The sequence below is a fragment of the Ichthyophthirius multifiliis genome (genome assembly GCF_000220395.1).
Source record: "Ichthyophthirius multifiliis unplaced genomic scaffold scaff_1120509251425, whole genome shotgun sequence".
NCBI lineage: Eukaryota > Ciliophora > Oligohymenophorea > Hymenostomatida > Ichthyophthirius > Ichthyophthirius multifiliis.
This window is the reverse complement of record NW_004085886.1, coordinates 60,896-88,371: the sequence shown is the minus strand read 5'-3', so window position 1 is coordinate 88,371 and position 27,476 is coordinate 60,896. Positions and strand designations below refer to the sequence as shown.

General features: G+C 17.5%; 7 protein-coding genes across 7 annotated transcripts, besides 41 other annotated features; 3 read left to right on the top strand and 4 right to left on the bottom strand. All coding sequences in view use genetic code 6, as the record gives it.

Annotated features, from left to right (window-relative positions):
• Window positions 1-420: 420 nt before the first annotated feature.
• Window positions 421-473: a microsatellite.
• Window positions 422-483: a microsatellite.
• Window positions 484-2,073: 1,590 nt separating this feature from the next.
• Window positions 2,074-5,181, bottom strand: IMG5_201130 (karyopherin kap109, putative). Its single transcript, XM_004024007.1, has 2 exons — window positions 3,857-5,181; window positions 2,074-3,795 (listed from the first exon to the last, which is right to left on the bottom strand). The coding sequence occupies exons 1-2, from the start codon at window positions 5,129-5,131 to the stop codon at window positions 2,308-2,310; spliced, it is 2,763 nt and encodes a 920-aa protein (XP_004024056.1). The 5' UTR covers window positions 5,132-5,181; the 3' UTR covers window positions 2,074-2,307.
• A 972-nt stretch (window positions 5,182-6,153) lies between these two features.
• Window positions 6,154-6,216: a microsatellite.
• Window positions 6,157-6,254: a microsatellite.
• Window positions 6,160-6,247: a microsatellite.
• Window positions 6,193-6,267: a microsatellite.
• Window positions 6,268-6,283: 16 nt separating this feature from the next.
• Window positions 6,284-6,313: a microsatellite.
• Window positions 6,314-6,493: 180 nt separating this feature from the next.
• Window positions 6,494-6,553: a microsatellite.
• Window positions 6,554-11,845: 5,292 nt separating this feature from the next.
• On the top strand, window positions 11,846-13,087 carry IMG5_201120 (hypothetical protein; the record flags this gene model as incomplete). The annotated part of the gene is made up of 3 exons (XM_004024006.1): window positions 11,846-11,906; window positions 12,180-12,826; window positions 13,052-13,087. 3 exons carry the CDS (start codon window positions 11,846-11,848, stop codon window positions 13,085-13,087), a joined length of 744 nt encoding a protein of 247 aa, XP_004024055.1.
• Window positions 13,088-13,396: 309 nt separating this feature from the next.
• Window positions 13,397-13,506: a microsatellite.
• A 98-nt stretch (window positions 13,507-13,604) lies between these two features.
• Window positions 13,605-13,670: a microsatellite.
• Window positions 13,671-14,270: 600 nt separating this feature from the next.
• Window positions 14,271-14,306: a microsatellite.
• Window positions 14,307-14,604: 298 nt separating this feature from the next.
• Window positions 14,605-14,637: a microsatellite.
• Window positions 14,638-14,905: 268 nt separating this feature from the next.
• On the bottom strand, window positions 14,906-16,379 carry IMG5_201110 (splicing factor u2af large subunit, putative; the record flags this gene model as incomplete). Its single annotated transcript, XM_004024005.1, has 6 exons — window positions 14,906-14,990; window positions 15,402-15,556; window positions 15,609-15,680; window positions 15,721-15,822; window positions 15,873-15,990; window positions 16,306-16,379. The coding sequence occupies 6 exons, from the start codon at window positions 16,377-16,379 to the stop codon at window positions 14,906-14,908; spliced, it is 606 nt and encodes a 201-aa protein (XP_004024054.1).
• Window positions 15,824-15,870: a microsatellite.
• Window positions 16,099-16,124: a microsatellite.
• Window positions 16,176-16,219: a microsatellite.
• Window positions 16,184-16,229: a microsatellite.
• Window positions 16,380-16,708: 329 nt separating the features above from the next.
• Window positions 16,709-16,788: a microsatellite.
• Window positions 16,709-16,802: a microsatellite.
• Window positions 16,711-16,766: a microsatellite.
• Window positions 16,714-16,807: a microsatellite.
• Window positions 16,777-16,801: a microsatellite.
• A 176-nt stretch (window positions 16,808-16,983) lies between the features above and the next one.
• Window positions 16,984-17,029: a microsatellite.
• Window positions 17,030-17,266: 237 nt separating this feature from the next.
• IMG5_201100 (protein kinase domain protein) lies at window positions 17,267-18,631 on the bottom strand (the record flags this gene model as incomplete). The annotated part of the gene is made up of 5 exons (XM_004024004.1): window positions 17,267-17,380; window positions 17,447-17,492; window positions 17,545-17,704; window positions 17,750-18,323; window positions 18,368-18,631. The coding sequence occupies 5 exons, from the start codon at window positions 18,629-18,631 to the stop codon at window positions 17,267-17,269; spliced, it is 1,158 nt and encodes a 385-aa protein (XP_004024053.1).
• Window positions 18,632-19,414: 783 nt separating this feature from the next.
• Window positions 19,415-20,412, top strand: IMG5_201090 (hypothetical protein; the record flags this gene model as incomplete). The annotated part of the gene is made up of 2 exons (XM_004024003.1): window positions 19,415-20,269; window positions 20,380-20,412. The coding sequence occupies 2 exons, from the start codon at window positions 19,415-19,417 to the stop codon at window positions 20,410-20,412; spliced, it is 888 nt and encodes a 295-aa protein (XP_004024052.1).
• A 615-nt stretch (window positions 20,413-21,027) lies between these two features.
• Window positions 21,028-21,086: a microsatellite.
• Window positions 21,038-21,086: a microsatellite.
• Window positions 21,087-21,236: 150 nt separating this feature from the next.
• On the bottom strand, window positions 21,237-22,533 carry IMG5_201080 (YTH YT521-B-like family protein, putative; the record flags this gene model as incomplete). Its single annotated transcript, XM_004024002.1, has 4 exons — window positions 22,161-22,533; window positions 21,924-22,121; window positions 21,790-21,866; window positions 21,237-21,726 (listed from the first exon to the last, which is right to left on the bottom strand). The coding sequence occupies exons 1-4, from the start codon at window positions 22,473-22,475 to the stop codon at window positions 21,237-21,239; spliced, it is 1,080 nt and encodes a 359-aa protein (XP_004024051.1). The 5' UTR covers window positions 22,476-22,533.
• Window positions 22,474-22,548: a microsatellite.
• Window positions 22,475-22,547: a microsatellite.
• Window positions 22,478-22,545: a microsatellite.
• Window positions 22,481-22,551: a microsatellite.
• Window positions 22,552-22,601: 50 nt separating this feature from the next.
• Window positions 22,602-22,632: a microsatellite.
• Window positions 22,633-23,243: 611 nt separating this feature from the next.
• IMG5_201070 (hypothetical protein) lies at window positions 23,244-24,731 on the top strand. Its single transcript, XM_004024001.1, has 2 exons — window positions 23,244-23,990; window positions 24,034-24,731. Exons 1-2 carry the CDS (start codon window positions 23,300-23,302, stop codon window positions 24,696-24,698), a joined length of 1,356 nt encoding a protein of 451 aa, XP_004024050.1. The 5' UTR covers window positions 23,244-23,299; the 3' UTR covers window positions 24,699-24,731.
• Window positions 23,994-24,027: a microsatellite.
• Window positions 24,732-25,099: 368 nt separating the features above from the next.
• Window positions 25,100-25,140: a microsatellite.
• Window positions 25,104-25,177: a microsatellite.
• Window positions 25,178-25,283: 106 nt separating this feature from the next.
• Window positions 25,284-25,319: a microsatellite.
• A 257-nt stretch (window positions 25,320-25,576) lies between these two features.
• Window positions 25,577-25,675: a microsatellite.
• Window positions 25,579-25,677: a microsatellite.
• Window positions 25,579-25,714: a microsatellite.
• Window positions 25,579-25,717: a microsatellite.
• Window positions 25,580-25,714: a microsatellite.
• Window positions 25,580-25,717: a microsatellite.
• Window positions 25,718-26,138: 421 nt separating this feature from the next.
• Window positions 26,139-26,172: a microsatellite.
• Window positions 26,139-26,176: a microsatellite.
• Between the last annotated feature and the right edge of the window lie 1,300 nt (window positions 26,177-27,476).

The following is a 27,476-nucleotide window of genomic DNA, read 5'->3' as shown; positions in this document are numbered from 1 at the left end:
TAATAATATATATTCTATATTAATATTAAATGAGAAGTTTCTTAAATAAAATTTTATGTCTAAATTAAATTTTTTCTTTTTATTTTTTAATTTTTTCTAATTACTTATCTATATTTCAAATAAAAATTAAAACGTGTTTTATATAATTTTATAATAAACATAAGTTAATTTTTTTAAAAAAATATTTTTAATTTTTAAAATTAAAATTTTGTTTTGTTTTGTTAAAAAAATAGGAAAAAAATAGGATTTAAAATATTTCTTTTCTTGTATTAAAAATAATATTAAATTTATATTCTCCTGTGAATATTAATTAATGTGAATTTTTTCTTTATTAGTTAAGGTCGAAGTTTGTATAATTTATAAAATTTGAATTTGAAGGCCCTTCGAAATATTTTTCAAGTTAACAAACAATAAATGGCCATAAATTAAATCATATTACTTAAAAATATAAATTAAATAATCATACTTAAAAAAATATTAAATAAACTTATATATTTTTATTGGAAATAATATTTAAATTTGTTTTTTTTCATTCTTTTAAAAAAAATTAATTGTAACTATTTAAAAAAATTACAAATATAAAATAAAGTTTTCTTTAACTTTATATATATTTTTATAGCTTATTATATTAATATCTTTAGGCACTAATAAATAATTTATAATTTTTTTTATCAGTATATAGAATTAAGATAGAATTTTATATTTTTTAGAATATTCTAAAATTGTAGTTAAATTTAAACAAAATATTTGTCTGATTTTTTTTAAAAATTATTCAACGAATTTAAGTTTGGGTTAAAGAGAAAATATTGGATATATCAAATTATTAATTTTTTTAAAATTAATAATTTAAAATATGAAAAATTATTTTAAAATATTACTTTTTTAGTAATCTATAATTATTAAAATTTATTTTTTGAAAGTAAGACCAAATTTCATTAACTTTATGTAAAATTAATTTGTAACAAAAAAAAATACACATCGAATAAATCAAAGATTATTATATATATATTATATACATATATTATTTTTTATATAAATATTATAAAATAAATTTTAAGTAAAATTAGTTTATCATAAAATTATATAAATCAATAATAATAATTTTGCATTTTATTTATGAATTACTTCAATAAAAATGTTTATCATTTTGGTATGCCCTAAGGATGATATATTATTTTTAAAATGAGTGGTGATTATAATTAGTTTTTTTTTGATTAAGATATTTTTTTTAAATAATATATAATATTGTGGCAATTTAAGTAATTAAGTAGAAATTGATAATTTAAATCATTAGTCTATAGGTCCATATGTATTTTAAAATAATTTAATGATTATTTTTATAAAGGTTAAAATCTAAAAATTATTTAATCCTATACATAATTTTCAATAAAAATCTAATATCCTAATATTCTAATAGATTTAGAATATTTCTTTTATAAATTTAAGAGCATATTCAATTCCAATTTCTATTTCTTATTTTATTCCATTAAAATTAAAATATGCCAAAAATATATATGATTTATTTACATAATTAAACTTAAAAATAAATATATAATCAGAGGAAATTTCACTGTTAATTCATATAATTTTATTAACTCATATAATTATATATATTTGAGCATAAATATTGAAAATAAATTTAAATTCTATAAAATATATTTTAAGGAATTGTATTAGAGTAACAACTAAATCTTTCGTCATCCGTTTGTGTATCGTAAAATATCCAGTTCATTTTTTGATAATTACACATTAAAAAATAAATTCGAAATAATCAAAAAAAACTTTGAAAATTAAAAGCTGATGGTGTATTTCATAGTATGATAATGAGAAATTATTAACTTTTTATACCATATTATTAAAATAGAGGTATATCATAATAAGAATTTCAAATTTATAAACTGAAATAATTTGAATTTATATATTTCTAGTTCATAATGTTTTTATTTATTCTGTGATTTTTTCAAAAAATACAATTAGCAATAAAAAAATGTTGTTGTACTTTTTTTTTTTTAGAATTTTTTGGTATCTTTTTTAAAAAAATAATTTGAGCAAATAATACTTGTTAATATTAACAATTTTCAGAAATATTAATTAATAAAATGAAAAGCATAAATGGAAAAACAAAAAAATTGAAAAAATACAACGTTTAAGTGTATGCTTAGTAAAAAAAAGTTAAATAAATAAATTTTTATATTATTAAGTTTGATAAATATTATAATCCTTTAAATAATGAACCCATTTATATATAATTTATATATTTGCTTAATATATAGAATTTAAATATAATTTATCTAGAAAATTGATAAATCATATAAAATTAAAAATTATTTTCAAAAGGAAAAATATTTTTTTAAATATTTATATTATTTGGAATTTTAATATATTTTTAAAGCCAAAAAAAAACACTTTGGAATATTATTTTTTTATTTTACAAAACAATTTATTATTTTATTACTTTAAAAGAAAATATGTAAATATATAAATAAAAAAATTTAAGTCCATAAAAATAATTAAGACATAAAATTTCCCATAATATTTAAATTATTTTATAGGAATAAATAAATAAAATTCCTTATATTGATATAAAACAATGACAAAAAATTATACTGTATTTTCTTTTTGAATGAATTTGTATTGTATTGTATGATATAAAATATAAAATTATGTAGTTAAAAAAATATTTTTCAATCTTATAATTTTTTTTAAATATTAATTATTTTATAAAGACTTTTTTTATTTTTGATATGTATTTTTTTTTAGACATATAAAAAGAGAAATTGTTTTTCTTTTACATATTGAACTTATTTTAAGAAAAAAAATTAATATATTTTTTAAATATTTTTGAAAAAAGTAAAAATTATATAGTTATATAATTAATATTAGTATTTTTATATAATAATAAAATAAAAAAGAAACAAAAAATTAAAATAAATAAATTTTGTCTTTATTATAAATTATAGACTTTAATATTTTAAATTATTTAGAATCCAATTAATTAATGTAAACATCCAATATATTAAATTCTGAAAATAAATAATAAAAGATTTAATAAAAATATATGTTTATTTTTTTTAAAAAAACATAAAATTATAGAATAAAATTTTTATCAAATTTTTATTCATTTATTTTCTTTTAAAATTTTGGTTAATATTTCCTAATTTTTAGATGTTAAAATGCCTCCCATATTAAGTGATGATTAAATTGCAGGTTATTAATAAAAAACATTAAAAGATTTAGCAAAATATTAATTAATATTACCAATATCAGGTAAAGTATTTTTTTTTCTTTCAATGCACTTATTTTTTAGAAGCCAGAGCCTCCCATACTATGCAAATTCTCCCTTATTTCAGCATATTTTCCTATTATATATCTACGTGTTCCTAAATTTTCAACTAAAGCATTTAAAATATCAGCAAATTATTATTAGCCTATATTTTGGGTATTTTAGAAAAGAGCTTCACACATAGCAGAAAATATAATCTTTTTCTCCTAATAATCTGATATATTTTTTAATAAAGGAAGTTCTTCATGAATAACTGATAAAACATCAAAGTCTTACATTAATTATGAAGTTGAATATTTGTTTATTAAAGTACATAAAAAGACAACAAAGCTTTTAACGAATTAATGTTTTTGTACACCATTTTGTTCAATTTTCAATTATTAATAGTATTAAAATGATGTATTTAAGATAAAAGATAACCATCCAGACTATCTAAGTACATTCAGATCAAAAAGATTAATTATAAACCTGCAAAATTCGAAAAAGCAGGAATCTTATTTTAATTATAAACACTTTTTTTTAGTTTTAAAATAATTTAATTAATAAATATATACATTAATATATAAATATTACTTTTGTTAATATTTATTGTAGTTATTATTAGTTTTCACCCATAATTGATGGTTTTTTATAAATATAAGCAGATATATAAACTATATAAGCAGGAAAAACTGAAATATTTTCCTATATCCAATTATTTTATTCAATTAAAGATAAAAATATTATTTTATAAGTATTTGTTTCTGTATAATTTTCATTATTCCTAATAATAATAGAATAAATTTAAAGAACAAAACTTACTAAGTCAGTAATGTTTTTATTAATTATTTTATTCATATAAGGAGATAAAGCATTTTCTAGATTAGTAAGTCCATTAGCTTAATTAGCATATTGTACAATATTTCCAATAGACTCAAATAAAGTAAAAGACTTTTAAAAATCATAGCCTTAGTTTCCTAATAACTTTTCAAATTAATCCTTAAAAACAGTACATAATAAATCTACTTATTACATACAATCTTCTTTCATAAGTAATATTACAAAATGAAGGGTTTTTAGTAAATTAGCCTCTATAGAGGGATATCTACGCGCATTCAAGCATATATTAGCTAAAATGGTTTATATTTAAGGTTATATATTGTCTTTGTGGAAATATGGTTTTACATTTGTAAAATTCTTCAAATCACCTTCTTTTAAACTAAGTAATCCTTCAACAGTAATAGCTGAAATTCCAAAAAGAGATTCAGAATTAGTCTAAAGAAAATAGCTAAATATCTTTGCAAGTTCAAGAATTTCATTTTTAGGGATATAATTTCTGAAATAAAAAGCAAATTTTAAATAATAAGCTGCGTGTATAGGAATAAATTAGTTTTCTACAAGCCTTGTTGATGATGAAGTCAAATCAATAAACATTATGGCAAGTGTTTTTTTAATTATATTTTCCCATACAAAAGATATAAGTTCTACGGGTAAAGCTATTTCTGAAACTCCATCTTTATCCCTATAACACACTGTAGATCCATCAATAATTAAATTAAGTAATATTATTTCTGTCTAAGGTTAAAAAGGTTATCCTTAATCAAGTTAAGTTTTGTACATTTATAGAAATGTTTATATCTATGATAACAATTATTAAGGGAATTATTTTGCTAAATTCCTTAAAAGTTCTACGGTGACTGATTTTCTTGAATTAAATTCCGAAAACTAAAAGAAAGATTCTACAAAACTGGCAGATTCATCTTCAAAAGAATACTTTTCATTATTTGTAAGTGATAAATTCGGAATGATTAAAGTTGTTATTAATTATTACATATTTTAAACAAAGAATGAATTAAGGTCTTACCACATTACTAAATTTTTAAAATAACGTAAAGCATTCAAAACTATTTTATCGAATTTAGGATCTTAATCAGTTAAAGTACACATATGCCATATTTACTCTGCAAAATGAGTTATTAAATCTTAAAATTCTTCTCTATAACGAGTTGCATATAAAAGTACAGATTTCAAACACTCGCCTTTTGCTTTAAAAATTTAATAATCATCTCCTCCCATGTTTTATGGACTAACTTAAAGCTTAACAATTTGAGAAAATAAACTCATCCAATTATTTAGATTATCTTCAAATTTAGGATGAAGATCTTAATAATTTAAAGAATAGAAAATCTTCATCAAGATTTTTAGGATTTTTACACAATTAAGTGTTTCGTAGTTATTATTTATAGCTTAAAGATTTATTGATGTCAATTAGTACAATATATCATGAGAATCGTCACATACAAGTATAATTTCAGTATATAATTCATCAGAACGCATTGAGTAAGAATATCTGTTTGTTATTTTATGCAAAACTTTAAGAACTCTTAATGTTTAATTATTATTCTGTAAATTTAAATCTATAAAGTTCATCAATTCTTTTATAAAGTTTTCCCATCTGTGAGGAAACTCTTTACATGCTAAATGCAAAATCGCTTATTCTATTTATTTAGCTATTCCTACTGAGCATTAAATATATGAACCTATTATGACACTTTTTATATAATTTATAATTTCACTATATTATTAGACTATATAATCATCACTTTCTTTATACTCTTTAAACCAATGCTAAAATTGAGTCACTGATAAAAGGCGCAAATTTTCAGGATTGCTTGTGTTGCTATAAAATTAAAAAAGCAATATAGGATATGTATTTAGTTTGTCATGTAATTCTTTTAATAACTATTCACCTTATTTATTTGTGTCACCATTACAAGCTAGTTGTAAAGCTGTTTATAGTTATTATAGATGTTAAGGATTTATTGATTGGAGCATTTTAGTTTTATTTTCAAATTTTTTTATTAATTTTTTTTTAATAAATATATTTAATGTGATTCTTTTTTTTAATATATTTTTTTATTTCTTTGATTTTTTTGCTAATTTTTTTTTTTTTTTCTTTTATTTTAATTTATATTTTTTTTCTTTTCTTTTTGTGCTAATTTTATATCTTTATAAATTTTCTATTTTTTTTTATTTATTTTTTTATATTTAATAAAATTTATAATTTTAAGTTTATAATTATTTCATATCTAAAAACAAAAATATTATATTGAATTAATTAAAAATAATCAAAATAAAGCTATTTTAATTAATTTAGAAAATAAAATTAAAAAATTATTGTTTATAAATAAAATACTAATAAAAAAAATAAAATAATATCTATGTTTATTTTATATAAATATTTTTATAATATTAATAGTTAAAATATTTTATTCAATATTAAATATAAAAAATTAACATAACATAAGAAAATAAATTTATAATTTTGTAAATTTTTTTAATTAAATTATCATATTAATTTTTTTTTTTATTATAATTTAATGTATATTAACTATTTATTAAAATAAATACTTTTTAAAAAAAATGCAAATCAAGCAAATAGATACAGACTTATTTTAATAATATAAATTATTATATTTAAAAAAAGAGAATCATTTCAATTAATAGTTAAATTATCAAAATCTAACTCTATATTTTAATATATTTGCTAGACTCTATTTTATATAAAGAAATTCTTAGTTAACTCAAAGAAATCTAATTTAATAAGAGGATCATTTTAAATTGTACTATTTATTACTATAATATTATTTAAAGCTTCTTTTTCAGATTTAAAGAGGTTTTCTTCTTATAGCAATTATTTTATATTCATAAGTATTAAATGATTATTTTAAATAAGTGATTTATCGTAATAGTTCTAAATAATACTTAAAGCGTTTTTAAGCTGATTTACATATTATTGAATTAAGCCTTAATTTTAAGTATTATTTTCCTATACTAAAATGTGCAAAACATTAAGAAGGAAACATACAAAAGCCTTATAATAGTATAAATCAGGTTTATTATTTTCTAATATTAGACTTGATTATTTAACTAAAGTATGTAAAAAATTTTGTAATTTAGGATAAAGATTATGTATTTTACCTAAAACTTAAATACCTAAAGAGTAATTAAAGTAGAATAATCTACTACAAACTCTCAATATATTAAGATTTATCATATCATTTAAAATATTTTTTTCTGAGCATTTTTAGACTAAAGTTACTATAATTTCTCCTATATATTCGCATTTATTATGTCTTAATTATACATACTCGATAGCATCAAAAATATTTGAGAAAATATTATCTTTTACTTCATCACAATTCGCTTCTATTCCTTTTTATAGAGCTTAGCAAATCTATTAGGGATTGAAAAAAGGTGCGTTTGACATTTCTATGAAAATAAGAATGCAAATATTGAAAAAATTAAGTTTATTAATAAAAATAAGAGTAGTTTTTTCGCATAATTGTGAATACATTTATTCTAAGGCTTGAATTTCTACTTATTAGAATTTTTAATAATTTTCGTTTATCCATTTGATTGTATAATAAAATAATTTTAAGCTACTTTCTGTCAAATAAATTTCACTTAATTCATCAATTATGAGCCCATTATTTAAAACTTAATGAATGAAATTCATATAACTTAAATCTTCAAGACCTTATTTGCATATTAGTTATGATAAAATATCAGTTATTTAAGCCTTTAAAGCTAGAGTATTTGAATTTTAAACATCATGAAGATATTCAGCATATTCTTTAGAAATTATATTATAAATTGGTTTAATTACTTAATTTGAAATCTTGCTTTCCTTAATAAAATCAATTATATTTTCTATAAATTCTAGTAAAAGAGTCTTACATTCGGCCTCTTGGCATTTTTCGAATAATTAATAAGTTCCATTCATTAGACTTTCTAAGTTATATATAAGATCTAGCTCATTATCCATTAAAGGGATAAAGCATTTAATACATAAAAGCCTTATATAAAGTGATATTTAACTGTTATTTGTACACATAATTGCAGAAAGTGTATAGAAAATTCGTATTACTATTTCTTAAGAAACTTGATAAGAATTTGATAAATAAGAATGTATTAAATTTAATATCTATATTTTTAAAGGTGTATATTGATTTCCTTCTAAATTTATTTCAGCACTTAAAACACTATTATACCAATCTTCAAATTCAATACTATTTTTTATATATTTATACATACCACTCATTGTAAAGTAAAAGGCTTCTCTTTAAAGTATTTCAGCGAATGAGTTAGTAGTTCCAATAATTGTTGAAGTGTGTTAATTAAGCAAAGAGTCAAGTAGGCTTAATATTTTTTCTTCGTCTACGTACATATATAATACACTCAATAAATTAATTCCAGAACCTCTTAAATGTAAGTTTTCTCCTTAATCTTCTAAATAGGCTTTTTCAGGTTCTTCATGTATTGTAGCAAGATGTGTCCACGTTAAAGTAAATACTTTTTTTATAAGAAAAGAAACTATTAATTCTACAATATTATTATTTTAAATATATTCAATAATGTTTTGATCTTTAGGATTTTCTTAATTTAAAATATTATATTAGAAAGAATTCTAAGTAATTATTTCAGAAATTAAATCTAAAACCTACATGATAATATTAGCTTCTCTTTCAAAAAATTAAACTAGTTTAGGTTAAGTACATAAAGTATGCAATATTTTTAAATCAGCCAATTATTAAACTTAAATTAAGGCTTCATTATTAAGGCACAAATGAACACTATTTGAAAAATAATTTTCGCATAAATAGTTTATTATTTATATTTATTAGTTCGTTTATTTCCCTTTTATTATATTTAATATATATTTATGGTATGTATAAATTATCTTCCTAAATTAATCTATTTTTTCAAATATTTCTTCTTGATCTTCTACACTTTTTCCCATATCAACTTAAGTACATAATTAGAAAACGCAATTTTGTAATAATTTCAAATTTTTTATATCATCGGTAAAATCAGCATGCTAAAAGGCATGAGCTCCCACACTTAAGTATTTTATAGCATATTTTAAGCTTTTAAGTTCAGTATTATTTGTTATATTAATAAATTATTCTCTTACAATCTAAGTAAATAAATCTTTCTTTACTAAAAAAAATTAGTTAACTTATTCTTAGTGTTTTTTATTATCATTTTAATCATTATAAAGTGCTTTAAATACACTATAGAATAAATATAATAATGTAGTTAGCTATTCACGATTAGTAAATATTTATTAGGAATCAAAAGTATTGATTAATAATTCGAAAACTTTACTATTAGGAAAATCTGTGGTAATTACACGTGCTATAGATAGCATTAATTATACGCGTACTTTAGGAAACTATGATTATAAATAAGATTATAACAAGGCTTCTTGTATGTTTGCTTTAAAATCTTCATCACTTTTCAAATATTCTGTTTTTAGATATTTTGTTATATATATTGAAGCTTAGAGAGAAATAGTTGGATTTTACTAACATTATACAATTTTAAATAGAACACGGAAACAAAGAAGAAGATTTTATTATAGTTAATAGTTTAAATAGCTCTCTCCTTATTCTCTTTCCGATTTTATTGGGTTTGACATTGCTTTTTCTAAAGCTATTTATGTTTATAAAATATAGGCTTCTTCTTAATTTGTATTCATTTTCTTTTTTAGTATACAATTTTATATTGTTTGTATTTTATATATATATTTTTTTATTATTGTATAATCATTAGATTTATTTTAATAAAAAAAGTATAATTTTAAATACGAATAATTTTTTTTTATACTATTTTTATATTTTCTTTATTAAAATTATTTATTATAAGTATATATATATATATATATTATATACATTACTTTTTGGCACGTTTACTTATATTTTTTATGTAATTTATTTATTTAAAATACTCAATCTAAAAACAAAAATAAAGACCATTTTCCATTTTTCCCGGCATTTTTTTTTGATTGTGTTTATTTTAAAAAAATGTTGAATAATATATATATTATATTATTTAGGGTTTAATTAATATTCATTTAAGAAAATAAATATTATTCAAACTTAAAATTGCAACAATATAATAGTCATAATAATTATTTAAATATAAAGGCTTTATAAAGTAATTTAAAGGACTTGACCTGATTAAGTAAAAATAAAAAAAGGGAGTATAAATATTAGGCTTTATATTTATCTTAATAAAAATTAAATTACATATTCAATATAATTATTAAAAAAAAAAAAAAAACTTAAGCACATCATTGCTATTTAATATAAATGGACTAAAAATTATTATTTCGATAATATATTAATCAAGAAATTGAATTTTATTTTAATTATAACTGATAATAGTATAGATAAATATTTTTTGAAAACTTTTTTATACGAATTCCTTCTTAAAGAAATTAAGGAAAACTATATTATTCCAATTTAAAAGTTATTGTAATAATAAATAAGATATTTTCCCTTTTTTTAGGTTTAACTTAAATAAAAAATAAAAAATTTAATTAATAATAAATAAATAAAAATATTTTACTTACTAAAAAAATTATAAATTAAATGTGGTCTTTTTTATAATAATTTTAAGTTGGTTTCAATGTGATTTATATAAAGAATATCCATTAATTCGGATGAATATCATTTATAATCAAAATATAAAAATAAGAAATCCAATATTAATTGTTAAAGCATTTCGGACTAAATATAAAAAAATATAATCAATATATTTTTAATAATTGCTGCTGATGAAAAAATCAAAAATCAATTGATTCGAAAATAATTATGAGTTAAAAATATTTAATATAAATAAAATAATTATATATTTTTTGATAAAATTTGTTTTATAAAAAACACATAAAATATTTATTAAAAATAATTCGATATTTAATTGTGAAATGAAATTTATGGAAAAAATATAATATGAAATTAATTAAATAATACCTTATATTTGTTATTCTAATTATTTTTTAACTTTTTAAAAGCAAAAAAATTAATTTAATTATAGTTTTATAATCATAAATATATTTTTAATTACCATATTCTCATTTTTTATATATTTAATATTAATAAAAATAAAATGCAAAAAATAGAAATTTTTATTTCTTGTCGTTCATTAATATGCAAAGATTAATTTTCTAAATGTAATCCATATGTAGTTATGTATACAAAAGGAATAAAAAAAGGATAAAATGAATAAAATGAAAAATGGCAAGAATATTTTAGAACTGAAGTTTTAAAAGATAAAACTCATCCAAATTTTGTAAAATCATGTATAGTTGAATATGTTTTTGAGTAATAACAACATGTTAAATTTTAATTATTTGATTTTTAGAATTCCTAGAAATAAGAATTTGTTGGTGAATGTTAAACAACAATAAGCAAAATCACAGGATCAACATATTGTACATTAATATAAGATTTAAAAAATTTACAAGGGAAATATTGCGGTAAAATTATTTTAAGAGCAGATAAAGTTGCAGTATGTAATGATTAATTAAAATTTTCTCTATAAGGTCATTAAATAAAAGATACTAGATTTTGGAAATTTTGGACAAAAACATGTCCGTTTTTTATACTTTTTAGACAAACTGAAAATTAGTTTCCAATAAAAGTTTACTAAACAGAATATGTAGAAAATTAATTAAATCCTACATTTTAAGAAATAAATCTTAAAATCTAAAAACTATGTAATGGAGATTATGATATGCCTATTTTGGTTGAATGCTGGGATTTTTAAGAAGATGGAAAAAACGAATATATTGGATGTACATAATTTTCTGTAAATGAACTTATTTAACAATAAGAATAAAAAGCATCGAAATTCAGTTTAAAAAACAAAGAAAATATCAATGTCGGTTACATAACATGTAATAAATTTTAATTATAAAAGAAACATTAGTTTCTTGATTATATAAAAGGAGGGACTTAGCTAAATTTAATATGTGCAATTGATTTTACAGCTTCAAACGGAGAGCCTTAAAGTGAAAATAGTTTGCATGCGATATATAATGATGGAAAATTGAATTAATATTAATAAGCTATATATTCAGTTGGAGATATTCTTTTAAATTATGATAGTGATAAAAAGGTTCCTTTATACGGTTTTGGAGCTAAACCTTAAATGAACTATAACCCTAATAACTAAACTCTCCATTGTTTTCCTATCAATGGAAATATTTAAAATGCAGAAGTTTATGGTATAAATGGGATGATGGAATCTTATAAATAGTTTCTTAACCATGTTGAATTATCAGGACCAACTCTTTTTAATCCTTTGATTTAAGAAGCTATGAACTTAATAACAAAAAATTGCAAAGAAAATAATTATAAAAACTATTACATTTTACTACTCTTAACTGATGGATAAATCTAAGATATGAATCTTACAGTAGCATCTATTGTAAAGGCATCTAAACTACCACTTTCTATTATTATTGTAGGATTAGGTGATGAGGATTTTACAAATATGAAAATACTTGATGGAGATTAAGGACTAGTTGATATTAATGGAAATGTGGCTGAAAGAGATCTTGTTTAGTTTGTAAGATTTAATAAATATAAAACTAATCCTGCAGCTTTAGCCTCAAAAGTACTTGAAGAATTACCTGATTAAGTTGTAGATTTATTTACTTTAGTAGATGTTCATCCTAACGAAGTTTAATTAGTTTAAATGAATGAGATATAAGTTAATAATATTCCATAAGCAAATTAAAATATAGGAGGATTTTTAATAAAAGGAAATTTTATACAAAACATTATAAACGAATAAAAATCTAATATCAATTAAAATTAAAGATTATATTAAGAAAATTCAGATATAAAATAATATGGATAAAATAATATTGAAAACAATATTAAATTAGATAATAATATAAATACAATAAATAATAATAATTAATTTAATTATTAGAATGAAAAAGCTCCTCCACCTCCATTATATTATTGAAATAAAAATATTTTATTAAAATGATATCTAAGACTTATTTTAATTTTTTTTTTTAATTTAATTGTTAACAAATATTTTTTTTAAAAAAATTATAATTTTAATATACATAATAATTATTTAAAATATATATTTGTATAATTTTATTTAATAATTTTTTTTATTATTATAAAATAAAAATGATTATTATAAATTTTTAATATTTTTATATAAAAAATTATAATTTATAATAATTATTTTAATTATATATATAATATATTATATTATCTATAATGTATAATTTAATATTTAAGATTTAAGATTTCTTTTTTAATTATTATTTTTTATTATTTATTATATATTATTTATTATTTATTATTTATTATTTATTATTTATTATTTTTTTTTTTTTTATTTATTATTTATTATTTATTATTTATTATAATAATCTTAATTTTTTATTTTTTACTGTTTTTACTTATTTTTAATACTTCTTTTTTAATAATTATTTATAAATATAATTTTTTTTTTTTTTTTTTTTTTTATTTATAAAATATAAATTTATTTTAAAAGATATAATATTATTTATTAATATATATTTTTTATATTTTTATTTGCTAAAAATATATATAATATAAAAATATTTTAAAGTGAAATATATTATAATTAATTTGTATAAATTTATAATATTTCTTTTATTTTTAATTTTATACTTAGATAATTTTAACCATTATTAAGCATTTTTATAAATTTTGATTAATAACCATTTAACTTTTTAAATCTTTTACTATTTCTTTTACTTGATTCTAATTTTAATTAATTTATATCTAATTTTCATAACACCAATATCTTTTTTTAAAAAAGTTTTATAATGTTAATTTTTTATTATTAAAAATTTTTAGATATATTTAATAGTTTATTAGAATCTATTGGTATTTGTACTATATAATTCATATATTAAAACATGTTTTTTTAAAAAGTAATGATATATTTATTATTTTCTTATCTTAAATAGTAAACTTTATAAATTTATTTTAAACTTATTCTATATTAAAATCTATAGTATCTGAACTTTATACTGTCTCTTTTAATTTTATTTAAAATAATATTATTAGATTTTTTATAGCATCTAATCCTATTATTAAATTAAAATTCTTTTTTATTTATTATAAATTTTTAAATCTATATTATTGAAATGAATATATACATATTTTTTGTTTGTTTTATATTTTATTTTGTTTTAATATATATTTATTATTGCTTAAAAATTGTTATAACTTTTTTTAAAAATCTATATTTTTTTAATAAAGATGTTTTTTCATTGTAGTAAATCATTATATTTTTTTTAATTTAATGACTTTTATTATGTTTAAATTAAAAATATAGTAAAATTAAATAAATTATTTTTAATATTAAAGAAAAAAATTTAATGTATAAAAAACATATATAAAAAATTATTGAATTAAAAATTAAACCTAAATTAATTTAATAAATTATATATTAAAAAAGTTAAGTTTTTATCTAACTAATAACACTAATCAATATTTATATATATATATATATATATATAATATTTATTATTTACTAATAATACTAAATTTATATACTTCTTTCTATTTAATAAAAAATATTGTAATTATTTTTTGATTTTATATGTAATATAAAATTGATATATTTTATTATTATTCTGTTAAAATAAAAAACTCTAAAAAAATTATATTATAAAATATAAGATAATATAAAGTTTTATGTGATATAAATATTAAATATATAAATAACTTTTATATAAATTAAAAATATTTTTTTATATATTTATTTATTATATTTTAAATAACTATTATTTCATTCATAATGATGATATCCTTCATTATCATTATTTTATTTGTTTTATTATTATTGACCATAATTCTAATAGTTGAGACCTTAGCTTTGTTATGAATTTTATAATAATTTAGAATTATTGATAAAAGCAGTATATGTATTGCTTGTTTTATTCTAATAATTATTTTGATTTCCTTATTTTTTAAAAACTGTAAAATTATTAAATATAATATATTAAAAAACTTTTTAAAATACCTTATTTTTATAAAGCCTAATTTTATTTTTATAGATTTTGTTTGTTTGAGTTAGTTTAAGATCTTTTACAGGTTAAAGTTCTTCCCGCATAAGATAATCCGTTTAAAGATTATACGCATTAATCAGTAACATTAATATCTTTAAATTCAAAAAAAGCATAACCTTTACTTTGATTAGTTTAATTATCCTTTACTAAGTGAAATGCTTTTATTTCTCTTTTTTATATTTTTATTTAAAACAAAAAATTAAATAAAAATTAAACCCCATTTCTCTTAATTTAAGTTCATCTAAAATCATTAGCTCATCCATTTATGTGGGAAGATTTGCTAAGAAAATTTTATTTGGGCCATCATCTACTACAGTCGGAATTATGACAATTCCTATTGTTTTAAACAAATCTAAATTTAATTTTTTTACCTTTTTATAATTTTTTATAAATAATTAGAGAATTCTTAGTTAAATAATATACATTATAATTTGGATAAATTTAAGGAAATTTCTCATATTCAGTTGGCCTTCTTATTCTTAATTATCTATGCCACTATTTTTTTTATATATTTGTAAAAAATTAAAAAAAATACTAATATAATTCCATCTAATTAAAGCAGTGTAGTAGTTTCTTCAATTGTTCGTATTTCTATAAATGCAAATTTGCCTTTTGAATCAATCTCACATTTAATAATCTTTTTTTTTTTTTTATTTTATTTTTAATTATTATTATTTTATTTTTTACTGGATTTTCATTTGGAAGACTATCTACAAGACCTCCTGCTGCTTCTAATGATCTATATAGCCATTCACTTAAATATTCTTGATTTATAGAATCTGGAATGTTTCCAATATACAAGCGTCTTGTATATTATATAAATTAATGATAATTGCATTATTTTAATTTTGATATTTAGATTTTAATTTTTTTTTTTTTAAATAAAAATAAAATAAAACTAATTTGATAGAAATTTTTTTTTTTTTTTTTTTTTTTTTTGATAAGAAAAAAATTAAGTAAAAATAAATTTGTTTAAAAGTTTTAATTCAGAAAAAAAAAAAAAAAAAAAAAAAAATCTAAAAAAAAAAAAAAAAGAGCTTAAAATGAAAAAAATGAAAATGAAAAAAAAATAAATTAATATTTCTAATATAAATAAAATAATTAAAAATAAATAATATACCTTGCATGACGAAAAGTATTAAAATTATCAGCTTGTGCTTAGTTAATCTAAGGAACTTCTTATTTATTTATCATATCTTAAATTTACATTAAATTTTAATTAAAAACAACTTGATTATATTCCATTTAACCTAATTCATCAAAAAGTTTTAAGTTTATAGGTTCATTACTTATAAATTTTTAAATGTTTCCTTAATTATTTGTTACTTATTAAGCAATTATTGTTGTAGGTGTTTAATTCTATTGTATTTGGTTAATATTTTTATTTTAATTTTGCTTATGTTTATCTTATTTTGGTGATCTTGATCTTGATCTTGAACGATCATTTTCATTTGAGTTGTCTCTTGCTGATTAACTTTATGAACTATTTTATGTATTTTTACTAGAGGTATACTTGTTTGACATATTTATTTATTTTTTTGCTTTTTTTTATTTATTTATTTAATTTTTTTTTTTTTTTTTCTCTTAATAATTTTTTTTTTTTTTTTTTTTTTTTTAATAATAAGATTTTATATATATATTTAAATATTTATAAAAATAAGAAATATATAATAAATAAATATATTATGATGTATATTTTCTATTAATCAAGGAATAATCAAAATTTTAATTATTTTGTTAAAAAATTAAAGTTTTCTACTAACAGAGTTTAAGAAAAAAAAAAAAAATTCAAATTTAATATTTTATTAGAATTTTTTTATTTATTCACTATTTTTTTTATTTTAATCACTAATATTTTATAATAAAAGTAAAATTAATTTATAATATAAATATGATATTAATTTGTATTTATTTTTAATAAAAAATTATTTGTTTTTAATCTAGTTTAAAACCTTTTATATTTATTTCCTAAGTATTTATAATTTATTAAAATAATTAGTTTATATTAAATAAATCATTATTTATTAATTTTTCTAAAAAAACTATTAAAGTTTATTCCTATTAAAATACTATGAATAGACTCATTCTTGACTAAGGTTTTAACTTTATTTTTACATATATTTATACTTTATATCATTTAACCATTCTTATATATCATTATCTTAACTAAGATTGTCATTTATAAATGGATGTACCTTATTTTTAAAAATTATTTAATAATTAGAATAAATATAAAAGTTGAAAAATTATATTATTATTACTAATAATTCTATTGCCGAAGATCTTTTGTTTGGATCTATAACTAAACTATTTAAATTATTAATTATTTATATAAATTTTTTAAAATAAAAAGTAATACCATTATTAAATAAAATTTCTTAAACTGTTTGAAAAGTTAGGTTATTTTGGCAAAACGAAATACTATTCTTCCATATTTTGAAATAATTAATGTAGTTAGATAATAGTTTTATCAGCTTAAAAAGGATATTTTCCTGTTATCATCTCATAAATAACTATACCTTTAATTAATTAATTATTATATTTTTTTGTTAAAAAAAAAATACCAAAACTCCATATATCAGAAGGAAAGCTATATTCATCTCCATTAATCCTTTCGGGCGACATATATGCAGTTGTTCCTCTTTACGAAATTAATTTTTAATCAGTTTAATCGAGTTCTTTAGCAACTCCAAAATCAGTTAGTTTGACTTCTCCTTTTGAATTCATAAGTATATTTTCAGGTTTTATATCTCTATGTACTTATTTAAAAATTATATGTAAATGCATTAATCCAATTAAAATCTTTATTTTTTTTAAAAAAAGCAAAAATATTATAAAAAATACAATATATAAATATATTAGACAATATACTTATTAACATATTCTTGATAGTATGTTTTCTGGAATTAATATTTAATTTTATTAAACTTAAGCTATTTTTAATATATTTATGACTGCTTTAAATGAGCCTACATCCATTAACTCTAATACTATTTTTACCTAACCTTCATCATAAAATGCACCGTACATTTTTACAAAAAAATAACAACCTTGAGTGTTTTTTTCTGCATTATTTAATAAAATCTTAATATCGCTTTCTAATTATCTTCGCTTTTCTCTATCATATATTTTTATTTTCTATTTATTATATTTATATTTATATATATGTATATATTTAATACTTTTATTGCAACTTTAATATTTAAAGGCTTATAAATTCCTTCTTCAACTTAGCAGGCAACTCCTTCTCCTATACATTTACCTGTTGATACTACATCATTTTTGTCAAATTAAAATTCTAAATTTCCTTTTCGAATACCGTCATTGCTTATTTTTATACCATTATTTATAAAATCAAGCCATTAAGATCCTATTTCAGAATTTTTACTTTTTTCTAATTCATCTTCTACTTGTATTTGCGGGGGTTTTTTTTTTCCTTTTTTCATTATATTAATTATTTTTTATTTATAACAAAATAATAATTTTTAAAAAAAGTATATTTAAGAATTCTTTTTATTAAAATTTAAATAAAAATTAAATTATTTTAATTTTTTTTATTAGTATTTAATTAATCATATTGTTTTTTATTTTTGCTGTAATTTTATTTTAAAACTCAATAAAAAAATACAATTATCTATTTATTTTCGCTTTCTCGCTTTATTTTTTCAATTTAGCCTTTTTAAAATAAATAATAATTAAATAAAAAAACAAAAATTAAATATGAAAAAATAATATATAAAATTAATTTATTTTTTTATATAATTAGTTATATTGATATAATTTATAAAGTCTTATTTTTTAATACAATATACTCAATATACAATTAAGTAAATAATTATATATATTTTAAAATTTAGAATGTAAAACATATATTAAATATTTTTATAAATAAAAATACTTTTAATATAGTATAATAAATATAAAGAATTATTTAATTAAAATATAATTAACTTTTAATAAATTTATAGATTTTAATTATAATTTTTTTATTATTTTTTTTAAACATAATCAAAACAGAAGAAAGATATAATATATTAAAATAAAAAAAACAAAAAAAATATGCAATTTTTTATAAAATTAAATAAATTATCTGAAAAATAAAAAATAACTTGATTAATTTTAAATATATTTATAATTTAATATCGTAATAAAAAAACGAAAACAATCCAAATAAAATAAATTATATAAAACGTTCAATAATTAAAAATAATATCAAAATAAAAATTAAAATGTCAGAATCAGAAAGAAGATCATAAGCATTATATTCATTTAACCCAAATTAAATTGCTTAACCAAAAAAAGATATAGATTAAATAATAAACAGATATTCAGTATAAAATGCTACCCCAAAAGGTGTAGCATTACCCGAGAATTACTAACAAAACTTATTAGATAATATTGACAATTCAATGAATATATCCAAAAGTTACAATTAAGGAAACGATTTTGGAAACTTATTATAAAATAATTTGTTTGACCCAAGTTTAGCTGTAATTAATAATACTGATTTAATTCAATCAATTGGACATAGATTGACTTTTGCTGCAGGAGGGCAGATGGAAAATTAAAGTATATAGAAAAAAAATAATAATATCCTTAACTAATTAAATAATAAAAATGATGATGTTTTCGAAAGTGATGATGAAGATGGACTTAAGTAAGATGAATATGAATAAAGAACTAACTAATTACATACAGAAGTTAGTGTTTTATAAGATTAGGTTTACAAGCTTTTAAATAATTATTAAACAGAAATGAAAAGTAGTAATGTTAAAAACAAAGGAGCATTTAAAGAAAAAATAAAACTTGATGCTGGAGTTTTAGCTTAAGAATATAAAGATTTAGTTAATAGATTCTAAGATGTATCACAAAATGATATTTCGATTCTTTCTAAAAGCCACAATGTAAGCGCAATAGTCGGAGGTACTTCTTTTTTGAGAGGAAACACAGGAAAAGAAAAAGAAGTAAATGTGATGATGAATTTAGTTGAGTAGTTTTTGACAAAATTCGATGACGAATTTAAAAATAATTCCGTTTTGAATAAAAGTGGTGGAAATTCTTCGAATTTAAGTTTAAACAATATTGTATAAAATCATATTGTTAATAATGAAAATTAAAACTCTTTTGCTTAAAATAATGAATAGTAGTAGAATCAACAAAATTAAAATAAATAAGAGTAAGATTTTTAAATAAGTTCTTAATGTCAATATTATTGTAGTACTTGTGATTAATTTTTCAAAGGAGAATTTTTCTTTGGACATGTATAAGAGTGCTAGAATGAAAAAAATAATAATATATCTTATGTTAATCAGGATGATACTTTTATGAATTTAGATTAGTCTGTGCTTCTTGTTAACTGCTTGGATTCTAAAATTGCAAAAATAATTTAAAATTTAAATCAAAGTCTTAATTAATAAAGTTATTCTTAAACCAAAAATATACTTTGTGAAACTATTTATGATTTAGGATAAGTTCTTAAAACTTAGGATTAGTTAACTATTAAAAATGTAATTTAAAAAATGTAAAAAGTATCTAAAAAAGTTAATGATTGTTAAAAATTATATCTTTATTTAACTAATGTCATTACACTTCTTTTAGATAAATAAAACGCTATTGAAATGCAACATTCTATTTTAGATACTAGCAATATATAGTTTGAAGATAATAATTAAGATTTAGATAATGATTTGGAGAAAAAAGCTACATTTTATGATATTTCAAGCCAGTTCAAAAATAGATATTATGATTCTATTTAATCTGATGATTCTCTTTTGATTTCTTAATTATGGGAAGAAGCCAAAAATTTAAAATAAAGTAAATGGCTTAAATTTCTTTATTAAAAATTTAATATCTAAAATTAAAAATGATTATTATATTATTAAAATAAAAATATTATTTATTTTTATTTAAATTTTTAAATATAAAATATTTAATTTTAATTTTTGAATAAATGTAAAAAAAAAAATTAATTAAAAAAAAAAAATACAATAATATATATATTTATAATTTTATATAAATATATAGATAAATTTTTTTATATATATTTTTTTCTCATTATTTTTATTATTAATTTTATTCACCATTATTATAATTGTGATTTTTAACAAATTTTTTTTATTTTTAATAATTTCCTTTGTTAGGTCCATTAACATTGTTATAAAATTTCTTAAATCCATTATTATTATTATTATGATAGTTATTATTTTATTAAGGGAATACATTAGTAGGAGGGTATATATTTTACAAGCATTCCTTTTAGAATTATTAGAAATATTCAGTATTAATTAAATTAAACTAAGGTTACATTATAAATTAATTAATAACTTGATCTTATCCTCGTTAATTATAAAAATTATTATTGTTAAAACTATTATATTATCTCATTTAGCGCAACATTTTTTCTCTTTCATCCATAAAGGTGAATTCTTAAAATATGCTTTGTTTTTAATCACTTTCTTAAAATATTTATAACATTCTTTTTCCAGTTTATTAGAAATCCACTTCTGTACAATCTTTACTTCTAGAAACTGGTAATTCACACCTTTTTTTTTTTAAAAAAAAAAATAAAAATATAAAATTTAATTTTTTAAATATTTTTTTATACATATTCTTTAAGTCTTCAAAATTTTTTTGTTTCACATCTTTCACGAATACCCATTCAAGTTTAAAATGTCCTTTGAACTATTTTATATTTAAGTATAATTAATTTTCATTTTTTTATTTTTAAAAAAAAAATACTTTTAATGGCTGCCACCAATAAGAAAATGTTTCATCTATAAAACCTGATTTTAGTTTTGCAACACCAACGAACTATCCACTTTTTACTACTGAAAAGAATAAGAAAACATCTTAACTATTATTTTAAGATGTTTTATAAATTTCGTTTAATTTAACATTGTTTTGGGGTACAGATGTCCATATTCCATATTTAATTGCCTTTTTGTAAATTTTATTAAAAAAAAAAATAGTTTTTACTTTGTGGATGTCATCATCGTTATTAGAACGCATAACTAAGCATATTGCATTATTTATTGTATTTATATCTAAAGGTTATTGAAGGGAAGATAAGTGAGGGAATATTTCAACTATTTCATTTAAGGAATCATAGTTTTTACAATATCTATATTAGTGTTTAAAGTATTTAACTTTTTTGCTGTAATTAGATTCTTAATTGTTTACAATCTATTCTTCAGGTTTTTCTTTATTTTATTATTCGACTTAGGCTTAGTCTTAAAGATTTTATTGAGTTTCGACTTATTATTGTTACTATTCAGAAGTGTTTTGATTCATTATTTTTTTTTTATTATTTTTTTATTTTTTAGATTTTAATATTTTTTTATTTTTTTTTTTATTTTTTATTTTAATAATTAATTTATTCTTATTTCATATTTTTTGATATTAATTTATTATGTTTTTTTTTTTTAAATATATTTTTTTAAATAATATTAATTTTGATTTTTAATTATTATAAATGCTTTTTATTATTCTCTTATGATATTTATTATTTTTGTATTTATTTAATTTTTATTACATTTGTCCTTTTTTTATATGTTTTATTTATTTAAAAAAAAAGATTTATACAGAAATAAATTAAATTAATTTTATAAAAATCAACAAATTTACAATGATAATATTTTCAGAAAATGTATCTTTAAATAAATATCCTAGAATTATAATATTCATTTCCTTATTTTATTTATTATTTAAAGAATTTATATTTTATTTATTTCTTCTTAGAGTTTAATTTTTATTTTTTTTGACTTGCTAATAATATCAATTTTAAAAAATTTTTTAATTTATATATTTAATTATAAAATGATTTATTAAGTTATAAACAAAAACTTTTAAGTTTTTTTTCTTTTTTTCTTTTATCAAAAGTTTTAAATATATACATATTTTAATTAATAAATTAGTATAAAAAATTAATTTTAATTTTAAACGATAAACAAAATAATATGAAAACATTAAAATATATACATATAAAAAGAGTATAAAAAAATATAAAAACTAAAAAAATAAAATTTCAAAGAAAAAAAAAATATATTAATAATAATAAATAAATAAAAAATACAAAGGAAAAAAAACTAAAAAAAGAAAAAAATTATAAAAAAAATATGACATCCAGACCATAAGTACACGTCTACGACGCTAACGAAACCAAAAAATAAGTAGGATCAGTAGCCCTTCCAGTTGTTTTTACCGCACCAATTAGAGTTGATATAGTGCAAAGAGTACACACTGATTTGAACAAGAATCGTCGTTAAGTTCACGGAGTAAAGATCTCTAAAAAAGGAACTGCTGGTATGGGACATTCTGCTGAATCATGGGGAACAGGTCGTGCAGTAGCTCGTATTCCCAGAGTAGGAGGATCAGGAACAAACAGATCAGGATAGGGTGCATTCGGTAACTAATGTAGAAAAGGTAGAATGTTTGCTCCTTTGAAGACTTTCAGAAGAATCCACAGAAGAGTTAATGTAAACTAAAAAAGACACGCTGTTGCTTCTGCTTTAGCTGCTTCAGCTTTAGTCCCTTTAGTATTGGCAAGAGGTCACAGAGTATCTAACATTTAAGAATTACCTTATGTATTTGATGATGCTTTGGAAAATTTCGAAAAAACCAAACAAGCTGTCGCTTTCTTAAAAGAGTTGGAGCTTACGATGATGTTCTTAAAGTTATTGAAACCAAAGCCATAAGAGCTGGTTAAGGTAAACTTAGAAACAGAAGACATAAACTTAGAAGAGGTCCTTTAGTTATTTATGGAAAACGAAAATGCTACACCTACTAGAGCTTTGAGAAACATTCCTGGTATTTTATTTATTTATTTTTTATTTATTAATTTTTTTAAAAGGTGTTGATGTATGCAATGTAAACAGACTTAACTTACTCTAATTAGCCCCTGGTGGGCACGTTGGTAGATTCGTTATTTGGACTAAATCTGCTTTTGTTAAACTTAATTAGCTTTTCGGTACTTACTCTTACACTTCTTAAGTTAAATAAGGTTATTAATTATAAAGACCTGTCCTTGCTAATGCTGATATTGCAAGAATTATTAACTCTAATGAAATTTAAACTGTTGTTAGATAAGCTAAAGAAACTGAACATCATTAAAGAAAGAAAAATCCTCTTAAAAATAAAAACTCTCTTTTCAGATTAAACCCTGCTGCTAAAATCAGCAAGGAAAAGCCAGAAAAGCTAACGAAGCCAACAGAGCCAAAAGAACATAAACTCTTAAATAAAAAAGAAAATAAGCCAGAGCCTTAAAAAAAGGATCTTAAGCTTGGATTAGAGTCTTCAACGATGCTAACTAATAAGCCATTAACAGAGCTAAATAAGACGAAGCAAACTTTGCAGCTTAAGGAAAAGAATTCAAAGAAGAAGAAAACTAATGAGTGCATTTATATGGCTTTTTTAATATATATAATTGTAATTTTATTTTAGAAGTATTTTTGTCAATTTTTTAAAGTAAAATAAAAAAATACTGGAATTATGTTTTTTATATTTACATGTTTATGATAATATTAAATATTTAAATTTGCTATATCAATATTTTTTTGTTTAATAAAATTATAATTTATTAATCAAATATTTTATAATTTTTTATGATAAATTTATTTTTAATTAAATAAAAAAAATTTTTTAATATATATATAAACAAATAAATAAAATGCAAAAGAAGAATAATATTAAATATTTAAAAAAATAAAAGATTGTTTATAAATTTTTTATTTAAAAACCAAAATATATTAAATATAAATAATGATTTATTATAATAATATTTAATTTTTTTATTTAAAATAAAATAAAATACTATAAAATAAATAAATATTTATTAGATATATAATATTATTTAAATATATATTATATTAAATTAAAAATATAAAAAATATTTACATATATATATATATATTAATAAATATATATATTTATTTATATAAATTTATTTTTATTTATTTATAAATAAATATTTTATATTTATTAATATCATATATTTTTTATGTCTTTTTTTTATTTATTTTATTATTATTTATATTGTTTAATTTAAGAAAACATTATATATAACTTGTATTTAATAAAATTGGATATTATTATATTAAAATATTTTTATTTATAAATTTTCTTTTTATTCTAAATTTTTAATAATTATTTATATATAAATATTGAAGTTATTTATATAATATTTAAAATATTTGTATAAATCATTTTATTTTAATTTATTTTTTAAATATTACAAGTTGAATATTTTTTTTATACTTATACATTCTAAATATAATATTTAATATTTAATTAATTATTAATATTTTAATTTATTTAAACTTTTTTTAACTTTTATAATTATTAATTTTTGTTATTTTTATAAAATAAATTTAGAATTATTTATTATGATATTTTAATATTTTTGTTTTGTTTTGTTTTGTTTTATTTTGTTTTTTGTTTTTTGTTTTTTGTTTTGTTTTGTTTTGTTTTGTTTTGTTTTTTTTTTTTTTATTTTTTTGGTTTGTTTTTTTGGTTTGTTTTTTTAGTTTTGTTTTGTTATATATTTATTAAGGTTTCTTTTTTTTATAATTAATTTAAAATATATAAATAAATTCTTTAATATTTTTTATTTTACTTTAATTAAATTTTAAATATAATTATTTTAGAAAATCTTAAAAAACAATATGATTAATTTTTTATTATTACAATTTTACTAAAACTAAATTAAATAAAATGTCTTTATAAAACATTCTTTCAAGCGAAATAAAGGTTGGTGAGCTCCTTTTTTATCAATAAAATTCATAAATATTTATTGAAGCTTTTTAATATATTTTTAACTTCAATTCCACAAAAATTTATTAGTCAATTTAATTTTTAAGAGAATGATTTTAGTTTAATTTAAGATTTTAATTAATATTTTAACAACTTATATTTTTATTTAAGAAATAAATTAAAATGGATTTTCAATTATTTCATATAATTTTTATTATTTTTATTTATTTTTAATATTTTTTTTTTCTTTTGCTATTACTTAGAACTAATTATTTTAAATATTTATTTTTAACTATTATTTATATATATGAATTGTTTTAAATTTATTTATATTTAGCAGTCAAATTGGATATATTATTTAATATGTATTACTATAATAAAATTTTAATAATTTTATTTTGAAATAAATTATCATGACTTTTATTTTATTAATGGCTTTAAATTTATTAATAATTGGCTAATTCATTTAATCTTAATAATATTATTAATATAAAATAATTAATAGAATTTAAATTAACTTTCTATCAAAAGAATATTATTTATTCAAATCATATTATAATAATTTTTTAAAAGTAACAAATTATTTAAATTATATACTATTTTACTAATAAATAATAATTTTTAATAACATAATGTATATATTTCTTTTTTTCTTTCAATAAATAAAATAAAATTCAATAATTTTTACTAAAACATAAATAAAATAATATTGAAATGTTTATGAATAAATAAAAAAAATAATCGTGATAAAATTATTATAATAATTTAATAAAATAATCAAATTATCAATATGTTTGTTTTTGAATTATTAATGTAAGAGAAATATAATATATTTAATATTTTTTAATTTTAATACAAATAAATAGAAATGAAAAAAGTTATTTTAAATATAAAAATTATTGATTGCATTTTTTTAATTATTTTTATTTTACAACTTTTTTATAATTTTATCAATTTTAATTGTTAATCTTTTTTTTTTTACTTTATGAAATAGCAAATAAAAATTTTTTATATACTTTACAACCGCCTAATTTTTTTATTTTGAATAAAGAATAAAATACATATTAGTAATTTGTTAAAATAATATATAAATATATTAAAATCTTTGTTTCAACCGAAAATTTTTAAAAATTATGGATGAATATGTTTCTTATTAATTAATAATATACACAACTTATCAATTTTAAAGAAAATTCATTAAAAATTCAATAATTTCAATAAATTTATATTTTTCAATTGCTAAAAATTATTCATATATAAGAATAGTATTAACATTTAATTTATTTTTTTTTAATTAAAGAACTGGATTATAATAAAATATATCATCATCATAATAAAACTTAAACCAAGCTAATTAGTTTAAATATTCGTAATTTTATTTAGAATTCATATCAGAAATAACAAATTATCTTTTAATTCGATTTATTTCAATTAATAATTGGAAATATTAATCATATTTATTTTATTTAGAAGAATTTAGAACAGCTAAAATAAATTCCTGATTTTAATTAGGACTATATTTTAATAAAAAACAACAATATAAAT